The sequence below is a fragment of the Aedes albopictus genome, chromosome 2 (genome assembly GCF_035046485.1).
Source record: "Aedes albopictus strain Foshan chromosome 2, AalbF5, whole genome shotgun sequence".
Classification (NCBI taxonomy): Eukaryota; Metazoa; Arthropoda; class Insecta; order Diptera; family Culicidae; genus Aedes; species Aedes albopictus.
In genome coordinates this window covers 323,753,252-323,779,496 of record NC_085137.1, presented here as the reverse complement: position 1 = coordinate 323,779,496, position 26,245 = coordinate 323,753,252, and the positions used below count along the sequence as shown (strand labels likewise).

The 26,245-nt window shown below is 37.8% G+C and overlaps 2 protein-coding genes and 1 non-coding gene across 5 annotated transcripts in view; 1 reads left to right on the top strand and 2 right to left on the bottom strand.

The window, feature by feature from the left end:
* Positions 1 to 26,245, top strand: part of LOC109403072 (LIM/homeobox protein Awh) — a 118,068-nt gene that overhangs the window by 27,401 nt on the left and 64,422 nt on the right. Inside the window, exon 1 of one of the 2 annotated variants that reach the window (XM_062852417.1) lies at positions 19,969 to 20,419. The exons of the other annotated variant lie outside the window; for it this stretch is intronic. Coding sequence (XP_062708401.1) covers positions 20,321 to 20,419 — 99 coding nt within the window. The 5' untranslated portion in view covers positions 19,969 to 20,320. Of the gene's footprint in view, positions 1 to 19,968; positions 20,420 to 26,245 lie in introns of those variants that run through there. 2 annotated transcript variants of the gene reach the window in all.
* Positions 1 to 26,245, bottom strand: part of LOC134288239 (uncharacterized) — a 236,664-nt gene that overhangs the window by 150,580 nt on the left and 59,839 nt on the right. The gene's annotated exons all lie outside the window — the stretch shown is intronic.
* Trnac-gca (transfer RNA cysteine (anticodon GCA)) lies at positions 14,450 to 14,521 on the bottom strand. The gene has a single exon. It is a non-coding gene; the product is annotated as a tRNA-Cys (tRNA).

The following is a 26,245-nucleotide window of genomic DNA, read 5'->3' as shown; positions in this document are numbered from 1 at the left end:
ACAAACAGCAAAAGGAAAGGGTGCCGACACTGGAAGAAATGGGTCAAGCGATTCTGGAAGCTTTAGGAGGACTCCAGGCGAAGCAGCAACGAGCTGAATATGCGGCTTTAGGATCGGGCACGACAAATGTTTTATTAAAATTTTGTACTCTTTTTCCTAAACATGTTTTGTTCAGACCTTCGGCTCTGTAGAGTTTTTAATAGTCAAAAAATACACAAATTGAAATAAAATTCAAGATGGCTGCTGTTTTATGGCATTTTAGCCAGTAAAACCATGCAATATGGGTCTTTAGCCATAGTAGCGCCTCCCGGTCACGGTATTTCTCAATCCGCAAACCACAACGCAAATTAGGATCGTCTTCAGGCTTTCAGATACGACGTTGTAATGTTCTAGGGCGCTTCCCAGCGACTGCAACTTCAATGCCAGAACAGCTCCCAGCTACGTTACTCAAAAGGCTACGAACAACCCAGCTGCTCTCGGATCACTCAACAGTCGAAGGCATTTCAACGCAACTAACGACGCCGTCTGGAATTACTGGCGACTATCTTGGTTGGATCTCCACTAGGATCTCCATCTAATAACCAGCTGCGAGGAGGAGCATCTCCGTTGCCCGGGGTCCCCGAAAACCGCCAGCCGACCGATACGACAACGTACGACACCAAGTGGCACGTGTGTTTTCCCTAATCCTGACCACTTCCGCTTGCCCTTCCTGCTTCATACTGCACGCAAAAAAATCCGTTCCGATATACGTGCACTCCCAGTCACGGCAACGGGAACAAACGGGAACTATGCGTAGCAACCATAACAACAATAAGAAATGTACACCGTGAACTAGATGTCACGGTTTCTAGAACGCCCATATTGACAGCTGGAACTAGTTCCAGTTCACGGTGTGTATTTGCTTGTTCTCATATTTGCGTTTGTTTGTTCACGTTTATCAGAACGGTTTTCTGAGCGTGTGCTGTGCTTCATCGCACCACCCAAATTTCTTCTTCTTTTTTTCTGGTCAACTAGCGCCGTCCGGCGCCTGTTGTGTTTTACGTCGGCTGGATCTAGGAACTAAGCCTTAAATTTCGACGCCCAAGGAGACAGCCACCACACCTGGGACCCTACATATTGAACCCATCAACACATGGGCCAACGGCTTTACTTCCTATCCGAGGGAAGACGTGATCACGGATTTTATTTCTCAGAAAATCCCTTCGGGGTCGACAGGGATTGAACCGTGACCGACTGAGGTGATAGGCAACCACGCTTACCGCTACACCACCGACGCCGACCACCCACATTTCACACACCGTACTTTAATTTGTTATTATAACTTGAAAGTATCATCGACTCATGGAAATGAAACACACCCATAGCTACCTGCCGGGACCATCGAGTAAAGGAAATATCGTCTGTAGTACACGGGGCAAAAAAGTATGAAAAAATGAAGGGACTAAAGATTCCATCGAGTAATAGAAAATATCGACTCATGGAACATCGACTTAAGGAGGTTCGACTGTAAAACTCCATGAAACCGCCGCCATCTTGAATTTTTTGGCGGCCATCTTGGATTTTGGAGTGGTCATTTTTGGCCTCCTGACATCTTCCCCATACTTAAAATACCCATATTTCATGGTTTCAAAGACTAAAACTCCACGAAACCGCCGCCATATTGAATTTTTGGCCGCCATCTTGGATTTTGGAGTGGTCATTTTTGGCCTCCTGACATCTTCCCCATACTAAAAATACCCATATTTCATGGTTTCAAAGACTAAAACTCCACGAAACCGCCGCCATCTTGAATTTATGGCGGCCATCTTGGATTTTGGAGTGGTCATTTTTGGCCTCCTGACATCTTCCCCATACTAAAAATACCCATATTTCATGGTTTCAAAGACTAAAGCTCCACGAAACCGCCGCCATCTTGAATTTTTGGCGGCCATCTTGGATTTTGGAGTGGTCATTTTTGGCCTCCTGACATCTTCCCCATACTAAAAATACCCATATTTCATGGTTTCAAAGACTAAAACTCCACGAAACCGCCGCCATCTTGAATTTTTGGCGGCCATCTTGGATTTTGGAGTGGTCATTTTTGGCCTCCTGACATCTTCCCCATACTAAAAATACCCATATTTCATGGTTTCAAAGACTAAAACTCCACGAAACCGCCGCCATCTTGAATTTTTGGCGGCCATCTTGGATTTTGGAGTGGTCATTTTTGGCCTCCTGACATTTTCCCCATACTAAAAATACCCATATTTCATGGTTTCAAAGACTAAAGCTCCACGAAACCGCCGCCATCTTGAATTTTTGGCGGCCATCTTGGATTTTGGAGTGGTCATTTTTGGCCTCCTGACATCTTCCCCATACTAAAAATACCCATATTTCATGGTTTCAAAGACTAAAGCTCCACGAAAGCGCCGCCATCTTGAATTTTTGGCGGCCATCTTGGATTTTGGAGTGGTCATTTTTGGCCTCCTGACATCTTACCCATACTAAAAATACCCATATTACATGGTTTCAAAGACTAAAGCTCCACGAAACCGCCGCCATCTTGAATTTATGGCGGCCATCTTGGATTTTGGAGTGGTCATTTTTGGCCTCCTGACATCTACCCCATACTAAAAATACCCATATTTCATGGTTTCAAAGACTAAAACTCCACGAAACCGCCGCCATATTGAATTTTTGGCCGCCATCTTGGATTTTTGGCGGCCATCTTGGATTTTGGAGTGGTCATTTTTGGCCTCCTGACATCTTCCCCATACTAAAAATACCCATATTTCATGGTTTCAAAGACTAAAACTCCACGAAACCGCCGCCATCTTGAATTTTTGGCGGCCATCTTGGATTTTGGAGTGGTCATTTTTGGCCTCCTGACATCTTACCCATACTAAAAATACCCATATTACATGGTTTCAAAGACTAAAGCTCCACGAAACCGCCGCCATCTTGAATTTATGGCGGCCATCTTGGATTTTGGAGTGGTCATTTTTGGCCTCCTGACATCTTCCCCATACTAAAAATACCCATATTTCATGGTTTCAAAGACTAAAGCTCCACGAAACCGCCGCCATCTTGAATTTTTGGCCGCCATCTTGGATTTTAGAGTGGTCATTTTTGGCCTCCTGACATCTTCCCCATACTAAAAATACCCATATTTCAAGGTTTCAAAGACTAAAACTCCACGAAACCGCCGCCATCTTGAATTTTTGGCCGCCATCTTGGATTTTGGAGTGGTTATTTTTGGCCTCCTGACATCTTCCCCATACTAAAAATACCCATATTTCATGGTTTCAAAGACTAAAACTCCACGAAAGCGCCGCCATCTTGAATTTTTGGCGGCCATCTTGGATTTTGGAGTGGTCATTTTTGGTCTCCTGACATCTACCCCATACTAAAAATACCCATATTTCATGGTTTCAAAGACTAAAACTCCACGAAACCGCCGCCATATTGAATTTTTGGCCGCCATCTTGGATTTTTGGCGGCCATCTTGGATTTTGGAGTGGTCATTTTTGGCCTCCTGACATCTTCCCCATACTAAAAATACCCATATTTCATGGTTTCAAAGACTAAAACTCCACGAAAGCGCCGCCATCTTGAATTTTTGGCGGCCATCTTGGATTTTGGAGTGGTCATTTTTGGTCTCCTGACATCTACCCCATACTAAAAATACCCATATTTCATGGTTTCAAAGACTAAAACTCCACGAAACCGCCGCCATATTGAATTTTTGGCCGCCATCTTGGATTTTTGGCGGCCATCTTGGATTTTGGAGTGGTCATTTTTGGCCTCCTGACATCTTCCCCATACTAAAAATACCCATATTTCATGGTTTCAAAGACTAAAGCTCCACAAAACCGCCGCCATCTTGAATTTTTGGCGGCCATATTGGATTTTGGAGTGGTCATTTTTGGCCTCCTGACATCTTCCCCATACTAAAAATACCCATATTTCATGGTTTCAAAGACTAAAACTCCACGAAAGCGCCGCCATATTGAATTTTTGGCCGCCATCTTGGATTTTTGGCGGCCATCTTGGATTTTAGAGTGGTCATTTTTGGCCTCCTGACATCTTCCCCATACTAAAAATACCCATATTTCATGGTTTCAAAGACTAAAACTCCACGAAACCGCCGCCATATTGAATTTTTGGCGGCCATATTGGATTTTGGAGTGGTCATTTTTGGCCTCCTGACATCTTCCCCATACTAAAAATACCCATATTTCATGGTTTCAAAGACTAAAGCTCCACAAAACCGCCGCCATCTTGAATTTTTGGCCGCCATCTTGGATTTTTGGCGGCCATCTTGGATTTTGGAGTGGTCATTTTTGGCCTCCTGACATCTACCCCATACTAAAAATACCCATATTTCATGGTTTCAAAGACTAAAACTCCACGAAACCGCCGCCATATTGAATTTTTGGCCGCCATCTTGGATTTTTGGCGGCCATCTTGGATTTTGGAGTGGTCATTTTTGGCCTCCTGACATCTTCCCCATACTAAAAATACCCATATTTCATGGTTTCAAAGACTAAAACTCCACGAAACCGCCGCCATCTTGAATTTTTGGCGGCCATCTTGGATTTTGGAGTGGTCATTTTTGGCCTCCTGACATCTTACCCATACTAAAAATACCCATATTACATGGTTTCAAAGACTAAAGCTCCACGAAACCGCCGCCATCTTGAATTTATGGCGGCCATCTTGAATTTTGGAGTGGTCATTTTTGGCCTCCTGACATCTTCCCCATACTAAAAATACCCATATTTCATGGTTTCAAAGACTAAAGCTCCACGAAACCGCCGCCATCTTGAATTTTTGGCCGCCATCTTGGATTTTAGAGTGGTCATTTTTGGCCTCCTGACATCTTCCCCATACTAAAAATACCCATATTTCATGGTTTCAAAGACTAAAACTCCACGAAACCGCCGCCATCTTGAATTTTTGGCCGCCATCTTGGATTTTGGAGTGGTCATTTTTGGCCTCCTGACATCTACCCCATACTAAAAATACCCATATTTCATGGTTTCAAAGACTAAAACTCCACGAAACCGCCGCCATCTTGAATTTTTGGCGGCCATCTTGGATTTTGGAGTGGTCATTTTTGGCCTCCTGACATCTTCCCCATACTAAAAATACCCATATTTCATGGTTTCAAAGACTAAAACTCCACGAAAGCGCCGCCATCTTGAATTTTTGGCGGCCATCTTGGATTTTGGAGTGGTCATTTTTGGTCTCCTGACATCTACCCCATACTAAAAATACCCATATTTCATGGTTTCAAAGACTAAAACTCCACGAAACCGCCGCCATATTGAATTTTTGGCCGCCATCTTGGATTTTTGGCGGCCATCTTGGATTTTGGAGTGGTCATTTTTGGCCTCCTGACATCTTCCCCATACTAAAAATACCCATATTTCATGGTTTCAAAGACTAAAACTCCACGAAAGCGCCGCCATCTTGAATTTTTGGCGGCCATCTTGGATTTTGGAGTGGTCATTTTTGGTCTCCTGACATCTACCCCATACTAAAAATACCCATATTTCATGGTTTCAAAGACTAAAACTCCACGAAACCGCCGCCATATTGAATTTTTGGCCGCCATCTTGGATTTTTGGCGGCCATCTTGGATTTTGGAGTGGTCATTTTTGGCCTCCTGACATCTTCCCCATACTAAAAATACCCATATTTCATGGTTTCAAAGACTAAAGCTCCACAAAACCGCCGCCATCTTGAATTTTTGGCGGCCATATTGGATTTTGGAGTGGTCATTTTTGGCCTCCTGACATCTTCCCCATACTAAAAATACCCATATTTCATGGTTTCAAAGACTAAAACTCCACGAAAGCGCCGCCATATTGAATTTTTGGCCGCCATCTTGGATTTTTGGCGGCCATCTTGGATTTTAGAGTGGTCATTTTTGGCCTCCTGACATCTTCCCCATACTAAAAATACCCATATTTCATGGTTTCAAAGACTAAAACTCCACGAAACCGCCGCCATATTGAATTTTTGGCGGCCATATTGGATTTTGGAGTGGTCATTTTTGGCCTCCTGACATCTTCCCCATACTAAAAATACCCATATTTCATGGTTTCAAAGACTAAAGCTCCACAAAACCGCCGCCATCTTGAATTTTTGGCCGCCATCTTGGATTTTTGGCGGCCATCTTGGATTTTAGAGTGGTCATTTTTGGCCTCCTGACATCTTCCCCTTACTAAAAATACCCATATTTCATGGTTTCAAAGACTAAAGCTCCACAAAATCGCCGCCATCTTGAATTTTTGGCGGCCATATTGGATTTTAGAGTGGTCATTTTTGGCCTCCTGACATCTTCCCCATACTAAAAATATCCATATTTCATGGTTTCAAAGACTAAAACTCCACAAAACCGCCGTTATCTTGGATTTGCAATGGGCCTTTTTTGGCCTAGCGTCATCTTCCTTGCACCAAAAATTATCATTATGGCTTGTTCCGGCACCACTGCCGGACAATGTTTGACTAACTTATTTACCAGGACTTGTGTGCACAGAAATCTTGGTCCGGTTTCATAAATGTCAACCAAAACCGCGGTTAAGATTTAATAAACCAGAACCAAAACTCGTGCACACGGGTAAATGGTAAACCAAGCCGCGGTTGTGTTTTCGAAACCGATACTCGGTTTTGGTTTAGGTTTCGTGCACCGTGTGCACGAAATCCAAACCTGTACCGGTGTTCATCGCTTATAAACACGTGTTCAGAATTGGTGTACCAAACCGTTACATTTGCGCACCGGTTCGGTTTTTTCCAGGGGGATGACGAAGGGCCAGAATCATCTACCCAGCATTCAATTCAACATGGCGTTCAATGTTTTGTTTTGATTGCTTAATTCATGGAAAAAATGCTCTAGAAACATCGACGCTGCTTCGCTGCTACATATAATATCGTGCAAAGTGATAAAGAAAGAAAAACAATCATCAAAAACAACGATTTCGTTTAAAATGTGTAATTTCTGAAATAAGCACTAGCAACACATGAGACACACACCCGAAAATCAGGAGCAAGTTAGGGTAAACCGACCAGAAAGTGGGTACCAAAACGCGCCGTACCAAAAATGATGATGGGTGGAGCGGCGATGTACCGAGTTTGACAGCCGTGTCACCCCACTGGTTTTTTCCCCATGTCTGAACCAAAGTGTCAAAATAGTGTGCTACGGTTAGCGAAATTCCACAAACACTAGATTCGAACTTTTGCCCCAGTGGTGGGGCAAAAGTTCGAATAAAACACACACATACAAATAGTGTTGTAACTCAAAATTGAGAAGACATTTGGCGTAACTTTGTTCAGCAAAATTTTATCTCATGGATGGTAGAATCACCACACGGTATTTATTTCTTTTTATCTGCTTCGATTTTTTGAAATACGTTGAATTATCAACTAGGGTCGAACTTTTGCCCCACCTTACTCTACATCTATTGTGATAGCACATACATCTCTGGTAGTTAGTTCAGAGATGAGTGTAGCAACGATTGCGTTGTTGACAAGCACACATGCTCGAGGCATGACACGTGAGTTTGCCATTTCATTTTTACTGAAAGTAGCAAACACCGGATTCACAAGGTTTCCTAGATAGAAATTCCCCTTACGAAAGTAAGGTTCTTGGACTAACGCCACTTGGGCTGTACCATTTTGCATAAGTCTACAAAGATTGATCGTTGCTGTTCTTTTGTGCTGAAGATTGATCTGAGCTATCCTAACCGTAGCCACTACCCAAACTAGGCAAGATTAAACTCTTAACAATCACAGCACAAAAAAGAACAGCAACAATATAGCCAGATCGGTATCGATTTGAGTGCGCCAAAGGCGAGGATGCACAGAATACACTGTGTAAAACGCATAATGCGAAACCATATAGGTGAAAATCTAAACTAATTAATAACATCTTCATAATCCCGCCCTTATTCAGCCTCAAGTATGAGATTGAAGAAGGGCAGCTGATTGTCTCGGAGAAACACAAGGTCCACCGCGCTATTGCTCCGGTTAGCACAGTAAGGGCAAATACTGTGGAGGGTGCCCTGGTACTCCACAGGCTCCGTTTGCGATTAGGTTTTTATAAGACCCCCCTAACCATTCATTCCTAGGCACGGTAAGCGTAAAGCCGCATAACACCATGAATTAGGGGTCACCTGATTAGTGGATTCCTACCACTGGAACAGGCGGTCCGTAGTGCTATTCTTAGCTAGTTGAACTAACCGCTACCGACACTACACAGCTATCTAGGCTGATCGGGAAAAGAAGTTAATATTGGTGATCAACTTCATACGGGCCCGAAAAGCCGGAATGATATGCACATTTTATGATTTGAATCAAACAATCTGTTCACAATTCATGTGGCCATTAGTACCTGTAAATGCTGGAGAAAAATGTTAGCGAGAAATATGAATTCTATGGTTTTTAAAAGGCGGAAACTGTTCACATAACAACAAACATTATTTTCAAGTACTTCGTCAGCTATTAATTGAGAGCTTCCTCTACCAACACGGTTTGTCGTCTGTTAGTCGTTGCAGTTAGCGAATGAAATTCGTTAACCGAAACATCTACTGTACTCAAATTTAAAACGAAAACTAAAAAAAAATATGCCAAGTGATTCTCTATTTGACTATACAGAGTAGAATAATATGATTCAAGCAACAAAAATATTTATTGTTGTTTATTTGTTACCATTTGTTTTTAAGTGTAATTAAGAAATAAACTCTTTTTAAGAAAAAAGTCCATGAGAACTTCGCAGGAACAATTATAACTGTATAAAAACAACTTAAATTAATGTTTACTGATAGTAACTTTAAATTATTAAAGAACGATTGAAAAACAATCGAATCAATTAGTCACTAATAAAGCTAATGTTCACTTATTGTAGGGTATTGGTTCCCTTATTAACCCTAAAAGGGATACCTGGGGTCCATTGGACCTCAGGCGCCTTTCAGAGCTCGTCTTTGATGGAACACACAGCGAGGTGACGAAACTGAGGCCATGAAGGTATCCCTTTTAGGGTTAAGCATGTGGCTCCCATTTTCATCCCACGAAAAACAAAGGATTGAAGCGCTGTTTGTTTTATTTCTTATTTTTGTATTTTTTGTTAGAAGTGAGCACCCATGAAAACAAAAAGAACGGATTCAATCGGTGCCGTAATCGCTTGTTTTCGAATAGGATGAAAATGGGAGCATGAGATTACTGATGGCACACATACCCTACGAACTATATATTGGCTTGATTTTTATTGTAAAAAATAACAATATATCTACTGTGTGTTTTATTGTGAACAATAAATCCTGTCGTATGGTAATAATATTTACCATGTGATGAATATTTTTTTTTCGGGTAGGCTGAAAGCAGGGTGCCTGACTTCCACTTTTCATCTTCTTCCACATTAGCCTGTGCATGAGCCTCTGCACGAATCGGGCGTACTGCTCACTCCCACAGAAAACTTGAAAACAGTTCGCACAGTAAAAGTCAAATGTGACTTTTACTGTGCGCGCTGTTTCAAAATTTTCTGTGGGAGTGAGCAGGACAGGGTAAATTCGTGCAGAGGCTCATGCCGGCAGGATCGACATACGAATGACACTAATGAGTGGAGCTTTTTTGTCGATCATTTAAAGCTTTCAAAAGTGTTCGACATTCGATAAGAAAATCTTATTGGAATCTTATCGGAATCGTCAACAACAGCTTTTCCTATTGAACCCTCGTTGACTGAAATTCAATTCAATCGTTATTTTAATTTTCAGATTATAATATCTCACAGATCGCAAAAATCGCAATCTCAAATTTTTAGCAAAACACATCAAGAGGTATATTTTGGTGTTTTTGAAATATTTGATCTTTTGTAATACAGGTCGGACTCGATTATCCGGGTGACTCCAAAATCATTTCACCCCGGATAATCGAATCACCCGGATAATCGAGCCATGCTTTATTTCTTTTATTTTTGATGTTTTTCAATCAAAACCTGTTCGTTAAACAGAAGCTAACATACATGAAGTTGTAGTACCTTAACTTAAAGTCAGGTATTATTATAATCATGTTTTTTGAAAATGAAATTTTAGCTGAAAAATGTGAAAAAATAAAAACAATTTTCAAAAAGGTTAAATCCAATTTCCAGGTGTTGTATTGGATGTCTATCGCATTTTTTGACATATTATAATCTTAAATCTTGTAAACAAAGCATAAACAAACTTTTCCCCGGATAATCGAGCCATTATTGCCGGATAATCGGGCCCCCGGTTAATTGAACCCCCGGATAATCGAGTCCGACCTGTAGTATTAATAAAGGTGGTGCCTCTCCAAATTTTCGACAGTATGTACACTAATGTATGCCTAGTATGTATTAATGTGTATTTGCTAAAAAAATCAGGTTGCAATTTTTTGCGTTTTGTGAGATATATAATCTGAAAATTACACCATTTAATCTATATTCTATCTATCTATATGTATAAAAATGCAGTGGCATACGTGGGACCGCGCATAACTTGCGAACGGAAGGGCCGATTTTGGTCGTCTTAGTTTTGTTCTGTTAGTTTTCACCCAAGGAACGTTTATGAGGCCTAAAACATGGACAAATTGAGAGTTTTCGAAAATCGATTTTCTATACCTCTTCCACCGGCTACTTGGGCTTGGCTAGAAACTTGAAACGTCAAAAAACGCAGTAGGCAAGACAAAGTTTGCCGGGTACAGCTAGTAATTAATAAATTAATTAAAGACATTTTGTTAGATGGAGGTCGTTACAATAAATAAATAATTAAATTTAACTTCCAACCGTTGAAAAAATCACCTTTCTAGTTTGCAGTTTTGCATTAACCGTAGTGTGGCCAGCAATAAAAAAAAAACCGTAGAATGCCAATAGGGTACCCGGGTACCCAGGAAACTGAAATCACAGACAAACAGACGTAACACTCTGATATTTTGCATCGTACACCGATTTAACGGTCTATTTGAAAATTTGATAGTTGGCCAACTGACCACCCGTGGCGCTCGCATCGTTTTTGCTCGAGTTTGACGTTTGCCCACTACTGCCACCTAGTTGATGGTCGGCCAAGCATTGGGCGAACATGTTTCCGTAACTATGATTTGATTCGAAAAATGTTCGCAGTGTTACGTCTGTTTGTCTGTGCTGAAATGATCGTGTCTCCGTCAATTTTCCACCGATTTTTTTTTGCTCATTAAACTCACAAACTCATCTAGGGATAATGGAAATTCGCGATTTCGCGGAAGCCGCGAAATCCGCGAAATTGGGCAATGGACGTGAAGTTAAGGAAATCCCGCGCAATGACGCGAAATATGAGGAAATTTAGAAAATAACCTCAAAATTCCGCCAATTTAAAATTTTTAAACATAAATTATTTTATGACTTTTAACAGTGTAATGTAATTAACGATTTCAAATCTGGCAAAATTAAAGTTTAATTAAAATGCATCCACTTGTTCTCTAATTTTTCATCAAATTTGTTACTTTTTCTGTATATTCATGATTACGCCTCACAAAATCAAAGTAAAAATTGGTGATTTCATGATTGGAAATTTTCAATGTTGGCCCGCGAAACTTGAGAGATTTTGCCGCGAATTTCCATTGTCCCTAGTTAGTAGCAATATCGGTATCAATCTTGCCTCAATTGCTTCAGCATATAGTGTCTGATCAGCCTGGGATCATAAAATGTGTTGACTTTGAAGCTGCGATTCCAGATCAGGCTACCCGTGGGGGTTCTGGCTGGCCATGGCTACTTTACGGTATCCCAGGCTCAACAATGTGGGCTTCAATAAGCACATGCTCCCGAAAATTGACGAAGATATGATCATTTCAATTTCGTGGGTACCCGGGTACCTTGGCGGCATTCCACGTAATAAAAAAAACAAAAGCCACTCCCCTGACCCTCCTCACTTGAAAATTCGGTCAACCCCATTAATAGATACATTAATTAGATAATATTTACGAGTTCTTGGATCTAGCAGAGTTTCTACTTCCTATTTTCAATAATAATTTAAATATCGAGATTCGAAATCGAAAAAGGTACCCGGGTACCCTGCCGGTCACATAAGGGTTAATTTTAACGAAAAAATGTATTAAGAAGGATTGAATTTCCAGCTATTGTTATACTTGCAGTAACGTTACTGTTTCTAACTAATTTTGTTAGTTCTAATCTAATTTGATCTTCAATTATTTTTTCATTTAACGAATTAATCCTACCTTCACGTAAGTCTATTGTCGTCGTGGTTGAAACAATATTTTTTTCTTCAAATGAATATGTGAAACATAACGTCGGGCGTAATGCGCTGGACAGCAGATCTGGCCCTCTATCCAGCGCAATATGTTCGAAGTACGTCCAACACACGGTTAACGAAAAAATCAATTTTCGCGTGACAAAAAAAATCCAAATTCTATCTTCAAAATAACGGTTGAATTAAATTTCAGTCAATGATGGTTCAATGGGAAAATCTTATTGGAATCTTATTGGAATCGTAAACATACGATTCTAATAAGATTTTCTCATCGAATGTCGAACACTGTTAAAAGCTTTGAATGGTCGACAAAAAAGCTCCACTCATTAGTGTGTCATTCGTATGTCGATCCTGCCGGCATACACAGGCTAATTCGAAGACAATCATCAGGAAACGGTTGTCGCTTTAGTTTGTGTGTTTGCTTGTCAGCGACGACAGCAAACTCCGGCGAACGGTGGGAAGCCACACTTCGAAATTACTCATTCGTCCACATTCGCATCGCAAGCGATCGGGCGGTGATGCGATTCGTGAGTGATACGAGTAATATTGTGCATACGATTTTTTGACGTTTTCAAAAAAAAAAGTTTATTATTTTCGTTGCTACTCTAGCATTTCAACAACAATACACTAAAAATGTATGCATAACATGCAGAAATTCACTTCTAGTTATGATAATAACCGCTTCGATCGCTCACCAGCATTTTTAACCATTCGCCATTCATTCATTCGCTTGCTATCCAAACTGCGACGAATGGCAACGAATATTCATGTCAAGCAACTTGTGCATCACTTCTCACTGGTGATGAGGTTGCGTGTTTGATCACGACAATTCGTTTGCTGCATCTTTCTCTATTCGCATCAGCAAAGAGGAGTGAATATGAATGGAATGAGGCGAGTATACCAATCCTTGGCTGAAAGTCTCTTAAATAAAGACACATCAATCAATCAATTTTTCCGGGTACTTGTCTGCCGTTGACTTCCATTTTCACAAATCTTTGTCACTTTCGAATGTTCTTCTCTTCACCTGCACACTTCTGCTTGTTGTTACATTACGGGTAGTAGTCTAGCTGCTGCAAGTGATCCTAACTGTGTTGGTAGCGGTAATGGCAGAGATAGGTTGATCACTAGGTTGACCCTGTGAATCCCAATATATACCATAACGCAGTGCTACTGTGGATTTGGTTATTAAAAATAAGCCTAATCGATATAAAACTAGCCATAGGTACCTACTTATTACAGCATATGTACATGTGTAAAATGTACATTCACTCAAAACAAACACAAGCCAAAAACTATCTCTGCTCGATTTATCAACTTTGATACGCCTCCGTAAATAACGCCCCATAAACTGAAGCCGCCATGCGCGGTTAATCCATCTTTTCACCGAAATTGAAGCGTGCAGAATCAATAATCGCGTGAGCTACACTAATCGCAACAAGTCTATCGTGCCCAAACGCAAAAGGTTACACATGGGAACGTGTGTGTTAATAAAATATAATAATCAAATAATTACCGCGGTCCGAGATCGATCGACCGATCGTTCGAATTATGCTCGGCGGCAGATAGTGAAGCTGTCGGCCGTTGCGAAGAAATGACGATGACGACGATGTCTAGAAAATGGTGCGCATGAAAGTACCACCGATAGTGGACAACACCAACAAGTGAAACGGTTTCTCCTCCGTGGAACTGATTTGTCCGACCGAGAAGTGTGCGGCTTGGGGTTTCCCTTCGTATATATCGGTGAGCAGGGAAGGTTTTGCGCCATCACCATAAAAGATGCTCCTACCGACAACAATCGATCCGATGATCCGTGAAATCCTGTTTTACGGTTGGTAGCGCTTTTCTTGGGCACTTTTTCAAGATTGTTTCAATGCATCACCACACCGCCCGAATGGAACAGTGAATGGTTCAGCACGAACGAAGCGGTATGACGGAACTTTGATAAAGAATTAATGGTCGTACCGTCGAAGCAAATCACTCAATTATCGTCGTCTGACTCAACCGGTGGAAGCCTTTGGAATTACTACTCAATACAGTGACGGAGATAGCTACTTCTACTATCATGCAAGTAGCATTTGACTGTGTGACAGGCTTTGTAAGCTAAGGACAGAAATTAAAAAAAAAAACACAGCAATGACATGTGCCAATATAGTTTCTTTACCCTTGTTTTGATCGCTTCATGTACGTATAATTTTTCAAAATATTGGCTGAGGGGGCACCCGGGTTTGAACCGGGGACCTCTCGATCTGCAGTCGAATGCTCTACCACTGAGCTATACCCCCATATGTACAATTAGACGAAAAAAAATGAATCTACAGAAAAAAAAAACATTTCTACCATTTGTGGTGACCAAATAATGACAATTATTATCGCATAGAAACATGAACGGTACAAGATTGCTAGCTTGTAAACCTTATCTATTAGACCTGTTCACTTTGAAACTTTTTTTCTCCGATTCTCCGTGACACATCAAATTATCAATCCACATGTAAAACCAAGTCTTCAGTCCAAAATTGAGCCAAATTGATGAAGATTTAAAGGTGTAGCAAATCGATTTTGTGTTTTTTAGCCGTTTTCACACAAATTTACTCAGAAATTCACAAAATTGCTCCGAAAAGATGCCGGAGATACCGTTAAGATATAGTTAGAACAATACTCTACAACTTTGCCGAAGACACTACGGTGTTTAAATTGCGTATTTCGAAGTTATTCAACAATTTTAGTTAAAAAATCACGAAAAAACACGATATTTTTACGATTTTACATATAAAAGTCATGTAATTTTACATTGTTTTAGGTGACTAAATTAATTAGCGATTACTCCTTTGTGTAACGAACATTTCGTACATACATCGTTTTTGTGTAGGAATTCGTTTTCATTGACTAATTATCAAAAGTATGTCACGTTGATACTAAAAATCGCACAGAGTTACCAGCACGAATTAAAACAAAGTTACCCATGATTAAGACGTCATGCCATCGTATTCTAATGTCTTTTGATTTAAGTATCAGAAATGGTGCAGATGGTAAGGCTCGAGCTTGCGGATCAGAAGGTCCCAGGTTCAAGCTCAAATACATGATAAACTTTTTTTTTTCTTTCTTTGTAGCAGTTAGGATGATGAATATGCCATGACTTACACGCAATCTCCCAAAGAATAATGATCGGGACCTGCCAATTAAGCCCATTCGAAGACTAGCTAGATATTTAGTTTATACTTGTTGACAATAAATCGTGTCGACGATATCAGCTGGGCGAAATATTGAGCATCTGTTTGATAATGATCAATTTAGCTAAAACAATTCAATACGATGATGGAACTGCTTCTGGATGCAACATTTTACAGACAACTGTGGGTGGAGCTTACTTGTTATCTATCTACCCACAAATCAGCACAACTACATGATGAAGGGAAATTTCATTCTCACTATCCACTCTACGGTTCCGAAACAATGCTATGATTCCAAATTGCAATGAGATGCAGTGCGTAGTTTCATCAACTTATAGCAGGATCGAGACGCAAAAAAATCCTATTCCAGGACTCGAACCTTGAATCTTTGAATCCATAATCTCATGCTCAACCAACTGCACCAAATTTAAACTGATGCAGATGGGACAAAGAAGTGTAATGACGTTTAAATCATGGGTAACTTTGTTTTATTTTATGCTGGCAACTCTGTACAATTTTTAGTCTCAACGTGACAAACTTTTGATAATTAGTCAATGAAAACGAATTTCTACACTAAAATAATGTATGGACGAAATGTTCGTAACACATAGGAGCAATAGCTCATAAAATAAGTCACCCAAAACAATGTAAAATTACATGACTTTTACATGTAAATTCGTAAAAGTATTGTATTTTTTGGTGATTTTTTAACGAAAATTGTTGAATAACTTCGAAATACGCAATTTAAACACCGTAGTGTCTTCGGCAAAGTTGTAGAGTATTGTTCTAACTATATTTTAACGGTATTTTCGGTACCTTTTTGGTGCAATTTTCTGGATATTGAAGTACATTTTCGTGAAAATGTTCGAAAAAATACAAAATTGATTTGATACACCTCTAAACCTTTATCAATTTGGCTCAATTTTGGACTGAAGCCTTGTTTTTGCATGTGGATTGATAATTTGATGTGACACGGGTAGGTCAAAAAAAGTGAACAGGTCTATTATCTATAAATAACGTTCATGAAAATTTCCGCGACCTATTTCGCTGTGCTAAACGAAATTCTAGCTGATATCATCAGTCTGTCAGTGAAATAGAAGCGTACTGGCTCGGTATACTGAGTGACATTGGGTTCACTAAGTATATAAGAACCATTCAAACCATCCATGAGTTTAGTTTTTAGCGCCAAGATTTGGTTACGTTATTGCTCACTGCACCCCAAATTGGACTGACACAATAGTGTGCATACACCTTCAAAGTGTGATTGCAGCGCAGGGCCACGTCGGATCGAGTTAAGGTCTTCGATGCACTTATTCATTGTAAATGGAGGAATATAGACTGTTTCAGAAATTATAAATACACACTAACGATTAACTGCCATTTCAATTTGAGCATAATATCCAAAAAAAAGTTTCTTCTAGCTCTTATAGTAAACATGCTAACGAAGCAAATAATACCAATTTTGTTAATGTTTCTGGTAAAAGTTAAAAAATAGGGCTCTGTAAACTAGATGATTAAAATTTGAAGTTCCTTAAAGTGGTCAAAAATGTAGCATAGTAGAATAGAAAAAAATCTCACAGATAAAATATGTTATTTCCAAACGCAATAAAATTTGCTGTATCAATAATAATAGATAATTATCGATTGGTAAGAGTAATTTTTATTGGAATATTTGATCAAGAACCACCATTACGGGCCTTCTCAATACAAAATTTTTTGTTTCAAATTTCTCAACAACACCAGTAGCAACAAACGTTAAGCAAACGAATATCTTAATTACTGCTTACTGCATTCGTTTTTATGGTATGACAAGCTTTGCCATCTGAAGGATCGAATGAGCTGAAAAAATAAGTTTGTTTAGATTAAATGCGTTCAGGAAAGCTAAGAAACTGTGTGGTAGTTCTTATGTTCCATAGAAAACCTTAAAAAATAAGAAACTTGATCTCCGAAAAAATGTTGTGGGAATGCCTTTATCGATTTTTCCCAAATTTTGATCAAGGCATTACTTCGACAACTTGTTGAGAAAGCGAATGTGATAAAAATTTAGATAATTTTTGTTATTTAATGATAAATAATGTTGAAATCATTAAAAAACACCTTTGTGCAAATGCAAATTTGAAAAATTAAGTTATTTGTTAGAGAACTCGACTGTTCTTTAAAATATCAAGACAATTGAAAGGAAATATAAAAATATGGGGTACAATATGCTATACTCTGAAAAAAGTTGGTAAAAATCATTAGAAGAGTTCATTTAATTGAATAATCAAAGTGTATTTATAATTTCTGAAACAGTCTATAAGTGCACCGAAGACATCGAAACGATCCGAGGCAAATGTGCGCTTTTATCACACTTTTTAGGCGAACCAAAAAAAAAGTGTGATATATGTAGTTCAATTTGGGATGTAACAGATTTGATATGTGCACACCTATTACTTGTACATCATCGGAAAATATTACTGAAGTGGAATAGAAAGTAGATAATAGGGCATGATAGGAATGGTCGACTCCACTCTACAGATTTTTTTCGATTTATTGGAATTTGTAAGCCAAATGAGTATGATAATTTTGATTGATCAAATGATCAAACAAATTGAACAATCAGGAATTTATGTATTTCAATACAATGAACTTCTGCACGTCGTAATGATTCTAAACTTTTTACCTCATCTAATTCATAGTTGTTTAATTCATTTTCAGCGGTCGCGAACTATTCTCAATTATGATATTTTAATATAGACTGTTTCAGAAATTATAAATACACTTTGATTATTCAATTAAATGAACTCTTCTAATGATTTTTACCAACTTTTTTCAGAGTATAGCATATTGTACTCCATATTTTTATATTTTTATATTTAGCTTATAAGAAGTAATTAAGACATTCGTTTGCTTAACGTTTGTTGCTACTGGTGTTGTTGAGAAACTTGAAACAAAACAAATTGTATTGAGAAGGCCCGTAATGGTGGTTCTTGATCAAATATTCCAATAAAAATTACTCTTACCAATCGATAAATATCTTTTATTATTGATACAGCAAATTTTATTGCGTTTGGAAATAACATATTTTATCTGTGAGATTTTTTTCTATTCCACACACCAAATTTCAATTTTTTCATCCAGCAAAATGAATTGCTGGAATGTTATCAGCAAACTATAGTTTGCCGAAAATTCAGTATTGATAGCTGAAAACTCAGCAAAATTATAAATTGCTGAACATCAGAAAAAAGAGTTGTCAAATACATAGAATTTTCCTAGGCATTTTTCTCGACACATTTTGCGCGCCCATGTCCGAGGCACTGAGGAAGCGGGAGGACGACAAAACTCATCCAAAAAAGTTATAATTTTCATCGTGATTGACATTAAAATGGTATGCACCACTTCAGGAGTTAGCCCTCATTGAATTTACTTACCTCTGATTACCGAAAACCTAATTAAAACGAAAATTCTACCAATATTTTTTTCGGTTGGAAAGAAAAAAAACAAAAAAAAATCAGCCGGACTCGAGCTCGAACAAAATTGCTGAATGACCAGCAAAACAAGCTGTCAAAATGCATTACCGAAAAATTAGCAAGAAATATTTTACTGGATGATTGTTATTGTTATTGTTTATTTTAACTTCAAATTTTGAAAGAGGGAAAAACCCCTTTGAGTGATTTCAACATTACAAATACGAAATCTTTCTCAAAGAGGCACAAAACCTCTTTTATCTTTTCAAATAACATTACAATAATAACTTAAAATTAAAGGCTCACACGGCAGTTGCCATAGCAGAGCCGCAGTCTTGAAGGAGGACAGCATGCCACATCGTGAAACGAATCTTCAGAAAACCAGAAATCCTTGTGGGGGGAGGGTAGGGGTCAGGGATTTACCAAAAACGAATCTTCAATTTTACTGGATGAATTACTGATTTTACAGCATGTCAAAAACCAGCAAAATTTTGCTGGTTTTCAGCGAATTAAAAATAGTGTGTACTATGCTACATTTTTGACCACTTTGTGGAACTTCAAATTTTAATCATCTAGTTTACAGAGCCCTATTTTTTAACTTTTACCAGAAACATTAACAAAATTGGTATTATTTGCTTCGTTAGCATGTTTACTATAAGAGCTAGAAGAAACTTTTTTTTGGATATTATGCTCAAATTGAAATGGCAGTTAATCGTTAGTGTATTTATAATTTCTGAAACAGTCTATAGACCTAACCGAAATTTTACATTTCCACTGTTGCGTTCCGAATTTCTTTTATTAATTTCTCATTGTAATAGGTTTATTACAGCACTGATTTGCGTTGTGTAATGAACCATTACAGCACTGTTTTCAGATTTGATCAACTTCTTGATGCTGCTGGACGCAGGTTTGAAAAATTGTGACAACTGTACAGTATAACCCTCTATGATCAGACTTTCTTAAATTTGATTTGTCTTTATTAAAGAGACTTTCAGCTCTCGGCTGGTTCGTCTTTCACTTATTTAAACATGGCTATGAACATAAGTAACAAGTTTTATGAATTTTTTTATTAAAAACTATTTTCCTCAAGTGGTACTTAATTTATAAAATTGCAAAAAACGTTGTACGCAACTCGGTACTATTTTCGAACAGTTTCGTTCCAAATGAAATGAAACAGTGCTACATCTTCTTTCATTTCGTTCACGATTAAAAACGAGAACCTGTCCCGTTCCAAATCGTTTGACAGTTGTTTGTTGTCGTTTTTGGTGCTCGAGAATGCTGCAGATAATACTTTTATTTTGTGGGACTTTGATGCCTATACAACAGTCTATTGAAATTAGTTTTTTTTAATTAATAAATTTGAGCATCGTAGATTTAGTGAAGTGTCATTCGCGGAACAGTAGTGGTAGACTTTCTGCCTGATTGGATTCGTCGTCACGCGATTGCTTCATTAGAATCGTAACAATAAATGTCCTGTCGTGATGAATCTATCACCGTTGCTGGTGCAGTGTCATTTTGTCCACGATCAAGAATTCGGGCTTCCTCGGTGTCTCCGGATAGAAAAATGGTAGGTACCTGTAAGTACAGGTTAACGTTCCTTTCAATTTGTTGTATGTGGCGCTAGATGGTGGGTGACCTAGGATGATAACTCGGGTCGGCTACTGGAACATGTTTCGGGCAATGAGTTAATAATCCGACGGCTGCACTGATATTTTTTTGCGAGGTGGGGTCTGCTCACAAATCGACAAATCGACTGCATTTATGTACACGATCGATGTACTGTAGCTGCAGTAACTGTTCTTGCCATTTTTGTACCGCGATTTCGGATGAGCTTGATCACTTTTCACAGTTTTTGGCGTCTTATTTTTGAATACAGGGTGCGGCAGGAAAAAATGGGAAAACTTCAAGAGGCTATCACACGCTGAATATGGGATATATATGACTATTTTTTCATGACAGTGTATCAGTCAATGTCTATATTCTAGGACCACAAAATAAAAATAAAATTATTTGATTTTTATTATGTGATAAAGTAAGCCTGAAAAGTGAATGTCAATAAACTGCGTGCCCAATGGTCATTAAACAAATTGACTATAACAGTAAAAAAATAGCTTATACTCGATGAACAACCAGACCACACTGATCCAGAGCCATGTAGTTTCACATACTAGATGAAATAAGTACATATACCGTAAAATGGGGTGTTAAGGGATTCATCTTCACACACTACTTTGAAAAAATCGCCAAACCGTATAAAAATGGATTAACTTATTCCAAATTCGCTTCAAATATGTGTTGGAAATAAAGGCATACTATAAGGATTACCACTCATGAAAATACGTTTTCAACTGGGCACTAGACATCAAAATAGAACGGCATTGCGTTTTCTCAATTTCGCTATAATTGAAACATTCATTTGTGGGGTCAGAAATATTATTAGGAAAAATATTTGAACGAAGGTAGGGTAAAATATTTGATGTAACTAAGCTGGTTTTCGAAAACCGACATTTTTTGTGAAAAAAGTCTAGTTTCATAAACTGGTGGGGTGTTAGGGGATGAAATTTCTCATATAACTTTTTTTTGTATCATTAAGGTTTGAGGCGATTGTTTCATTGTATAACATTTACTATTCTGAATGACGTATTACGGATTTTATTTTGGGTCATATACATCAAATAGTTGCTATGGATGATAAATTCAACTACTTAATGCAATATAGATCTTTGGAAACAAGTGTTAGATTGATACATATAATTAGAAAATTGGTCAAATATTTATAACTCAATGCCGCAGTAGCCCCCTCTTTACAGAAGTTTTTGTTCTTTAGGTGTTTTGTTATGTTTTAACAAAGGTGTGTTCTTAAAAATAGATTTTCCGTCTGTTTTCTTATTTAAATATTATGAATGATTGGCGCTAAAACGTGACAGCTTTATTAAAATGTGGAATATGCTCACTCTTTCCATATATTATGTAAACCAGACTGCCACTAACTCTTGCAAAAGAAAGTATTTATGAAGAAGACTCATGGCTGTTAAAATATCTCGGAATCTAAAATACGACCTATCAGCGATACTCCAGAGTACAAATATCAGCATTGAATACACAGTTTACACCCTGGGCCATCTAATGATGCTTGCATATAAAAGATTTCAGGGGTACTCACTAAACAGATTGAATTGCTGCGTAAGCCATGATTTTCTGCTTAGTTGAAATGTTTCATGATTTTGCGAATGAAATAATCCTAGATTGCCTTGGTGATCGCAACGTTTAATCAGTGTAATGGCTTTACGCCACAGATTTACGCTGTCAAGTGAATCCCCCTAATATAAATGTGTTTTTAAGTGACCAAAAAACTGTAAATACACATCCTTAGTTTACAACCGGTTGGTCAGTCTGAACTATTCAATTTGGTTACTCTAAATAGTAACTGTGAATAATGTGTTTGTTGAAAATTGAAGCCACTCAGGTACAATTGATGCATTTTTTTTCCAATTTCGAGGCTTTAACAAAAAAAAACGCATAAGTATACAAAAGTAGAAGACAATAGGGGTACTCACTAAACAGATTAAAATACTGCGTAAGCCATGATTTTCTGCTTATTTGAAATGTTTCATGATTTTTCGAATGAAATAATCAAAGATTGCCTTGGTAATCGCGACGTTTAATCAGTTTAATGAGTTTACGCTGTTAAGTGAATCCCCCTAATGAAACTGTCCCTGCATCTTCAGGACTATGACAATCTTTTTCGGCGATGTTCAAGAAATATTACAGTCACTGTTTACAATTAATCAATTTTTATCATTCTTTGAAAAATAAGAACTTTTACATTCATTCCCTTAAATTCCTTAACACCCCATTTTCATATTTTCCAAAAATTCGCACATTTTGTTAAATATCTTCAATTTTTTCCAAAAAATCGTCAAATTTTGTAATCTATATGCGTAGCAGGCAGCAAGACAATGATCGGACTGCTTTTCCTGAAAGTTTTAAGAAGTAGAACCCATGAATCGATGGGGACGAAAATGTTTTCCGACCCCATTTTACGGTATTTAAAGATATGGTAGAGAAAATTAAAAATTTTGTTTTATAAGATACGAAATTTAGCGACCTGTGTACTTCTCTGCGGTTTGAAAATTCTGATTGTCTTCAGCTTCAGGCGCCGCCAGCCCTGCAAAGGTTAGAGACCAAAATGGAAAAATTATTAATTAACTTTTCAGAAAACTAGCCAATTAGAGATCATGGAACGTTGAAACATATATTGGTATATGTAGGGGAGAAAGGGGTAACCCCGTCACCTTAAGCATTGGGATTATTCAAAATTAATGTAAGAGGTAATTTGATATTTAAACTACACAGAATGTTTAATTCATTAGTATTTTATAAGATTTGTGCATTAAAATAATCAAAATATGTTTATTTCACCGAATAATGTACACAACACAAACATATTAAATATTGATGTTGTTAATGCAGTGCGGGTAAGACCGTCATCTCTATAGGGTAAGTCCGTCATACCTTTTTTTTTCAAGATACTTTTGAAGACTTTAATTTGAAAATGTTTCCAACATATTTTTGATCAGTTGTGATGGTTTACCAATTATTCTAATCAGTCGTTTTTTTATATGATCGTTAATTTTAAGGTATATACGACATGTTACCAAATAATGAAAAATCTACTTAAGCGATCATGCCGTTGTTCTCCATGTACATCAGTATAACTGGGAAGAACAGCCAATGATTTAACCTTTCACACCGTTGTAAGAAGTACATGCTACTCGCTCATTCTCTTCTTCTTTTTCTTCTTGACATTACGTTCCAACTGCAAAAAGCCTGTTGTTATGCTTGTTCTCTGAGCACTTCCACAGTTATTAACCGAGAGCTGCCTCTGCCAATGGCCATTTTGAATGTGTATATCGTGTGGAAGGCACGAAGATATTCTCTAGTATATGCCCAAGAAAGTGAAGGAAGTTTCCTTTACGAAAAGATCCTGGACAGACTGGAAATCGAACCCTCACACACACGGTCAAACCAACGAATCTTTTAGCTTGATGTAACGGTCGGCTCCGTAAAGCGATAAACGTAATTGCGCCTCGATTAACTGAACTAGATAAAAATAATAATGATTCTATTTTGCCAGTCCTCAGGTGATTCCTTGAAGAATCACTGGAGGAATACCCGAAGAAATCCCAAAAGGAGTTCCTGAAAAAATCCTGGCCGATGACTGACGGGCTTACCCGAAAAGTCAACTTTTCTTAAATTGCACCGTAATTCCTGAAAAATTGTTGAAACTGACCTTTCGATGAATATTGGCACTAAAGAATAGTACAGATGAGAATACATGATTGATTAAAATAAATTTCTATAGGGTAAGTGTACCAATTATGGCTATAGTACCATTTATTCGCCATAGTTGATTTTCACCCTTTAACGATATATATCAACAATAAAAAAAATGTGAACAACAGATCACGTTCACAAAAGATGGTTGCATTCATTTAAAGTCCACGTTTTGCTCAAATTATGGTAGAAATAAATCATTTTCTTTAAAATTTCGGCTTCCTTGCACCCTTTTTCGCCATAGTGTACCAATTATGGCTAATCCCATAAGAAATGCATGCAAATAGTGCGAAAAAGAACCGAAGTTAAAAAATGTAGCTATAACTGGGACAGGGTTCCTATCATTGGCACACGCCGTAATAAATACTTAAAGTAGTTTTGGCTCCGTTTTTATATTTTTCCTGTAAAGTATGGAAACTAAACTATCTTTTAACATATTGGTGACATTCGTTGGTCTTCTCGTTATTTTTGTACAAATAGTTTTTCTTAGGTAGTGCCATAATTGGTACAGGCACCCTACTTGTTTTGTAATCTAGAGGCTAAATTCTACCGACGAAAAATTACTTCCACCGTTGGTGCAACAACGTGTGCGTTTGTTTTGTTTATTTTCTTCGCGTTTGACAGGTCAATGTTGGTACCATGTGTCTAAAAAAAGTAAAAATGGTAAAAACAAATAAGGTGTGTTGCCGAAAAAGCTACTAAATAACTATTTTCTGGTAGAATCATTGGGGTGACGGGCTTACCCACCCTGACGGTGTTACCCGCTTTTCCCCTAAAATGGACTAAAACGAGATTTGAAGTTGAAAAACACTTTCGCATTTTTCCTGCCGCATACTGTAGTTATCGATATGGTCAAACTCAATGCTATAAAACAAGTACGAGCACGGTTCTCATCAATCAACGAGGTTTAAACTTTTACTGCAAATCATTTCATTGCAATAAATATCATTTGAAATAAAAAAAATCAATAATTTCGGTTTTTTTGGTGAAATTGATCAGTAAATGAAATTCTTTTGTATGTGCTGAAAATATGATTTCCACTTTTATTAACCACCCCAGAACGCGAAGAGCTACGAAAAACTTTTACAAGTTTTCTAAATGTTTAATTATTTAAGTTTTAAGTTAAATATATCCAAAAACGCCTGAAAGTATGTAATTTCCATAAAAAAATAAGTAATTACTTCCAGAAAATTGCAATTTTATGAAGAAATTTGAAAAATAATAGACTTTTTGATGACGAGATCGTGTTTAGCGAATAATTGGCAGCTAAAACATTCATTAAAATATTCATTATATGTACAGCCACGGTAACAAAAGTTTGAAAGTGCTTTAAAGTTTGCTTAACACGCAATTTCGGAAAATATTGATTTTAATACAGAAATATGTAACTAACTGGCTGTAAAACATGTAAACTTATCATTCAATAACCGTTTAGCCAGATCATGGTCATTTTCCCAAATTGTTTTAGGTTTAAGGCATTATTTTTAACAAATAAAAATGAGCTTCAAGTCGATTAATTTCACCCAAAATCACGGTACTTATCACAATTATTGAAGGGCTTTGAAATTAAAAGAATGTTACCGAATCTTCCTATGCAACTAGTAAACTGACGTTCTGGATTTGCTGAGTGTAATATCCTGTGATTAGTATACTAATATATTCAAAGGATATTTCTTATGAGCACCACAAAGTATCTCCCAAGGTATTCTAGCCATTTCTTGATAACATTGAAACACTAACGTTTAGTTAAGTTTAAGTACACAGTTGAACTACTTTATTATCTTGATCGGTATTTACATTTTATACAGAGCCACTAAGAAGTGTATCGGAAAGTAATTGAAAATGTTCAGGATCCTCTGTCTCGAAGCTGGGTTGGTCTTTTCATTTCGGTTCTTCTATGAAATCTTCACAATATTGTCAATTTTAGAACAGCCAGAAGGAATTTGGAAAATCTTTGAGGTTATTTAAACCATGGTTGAATGAATACACCTCACAAAATAAAAATCTGCACAAAATGCAAAATTGTAAAGATTTTTCAGCGTTTCAATAACTTGAG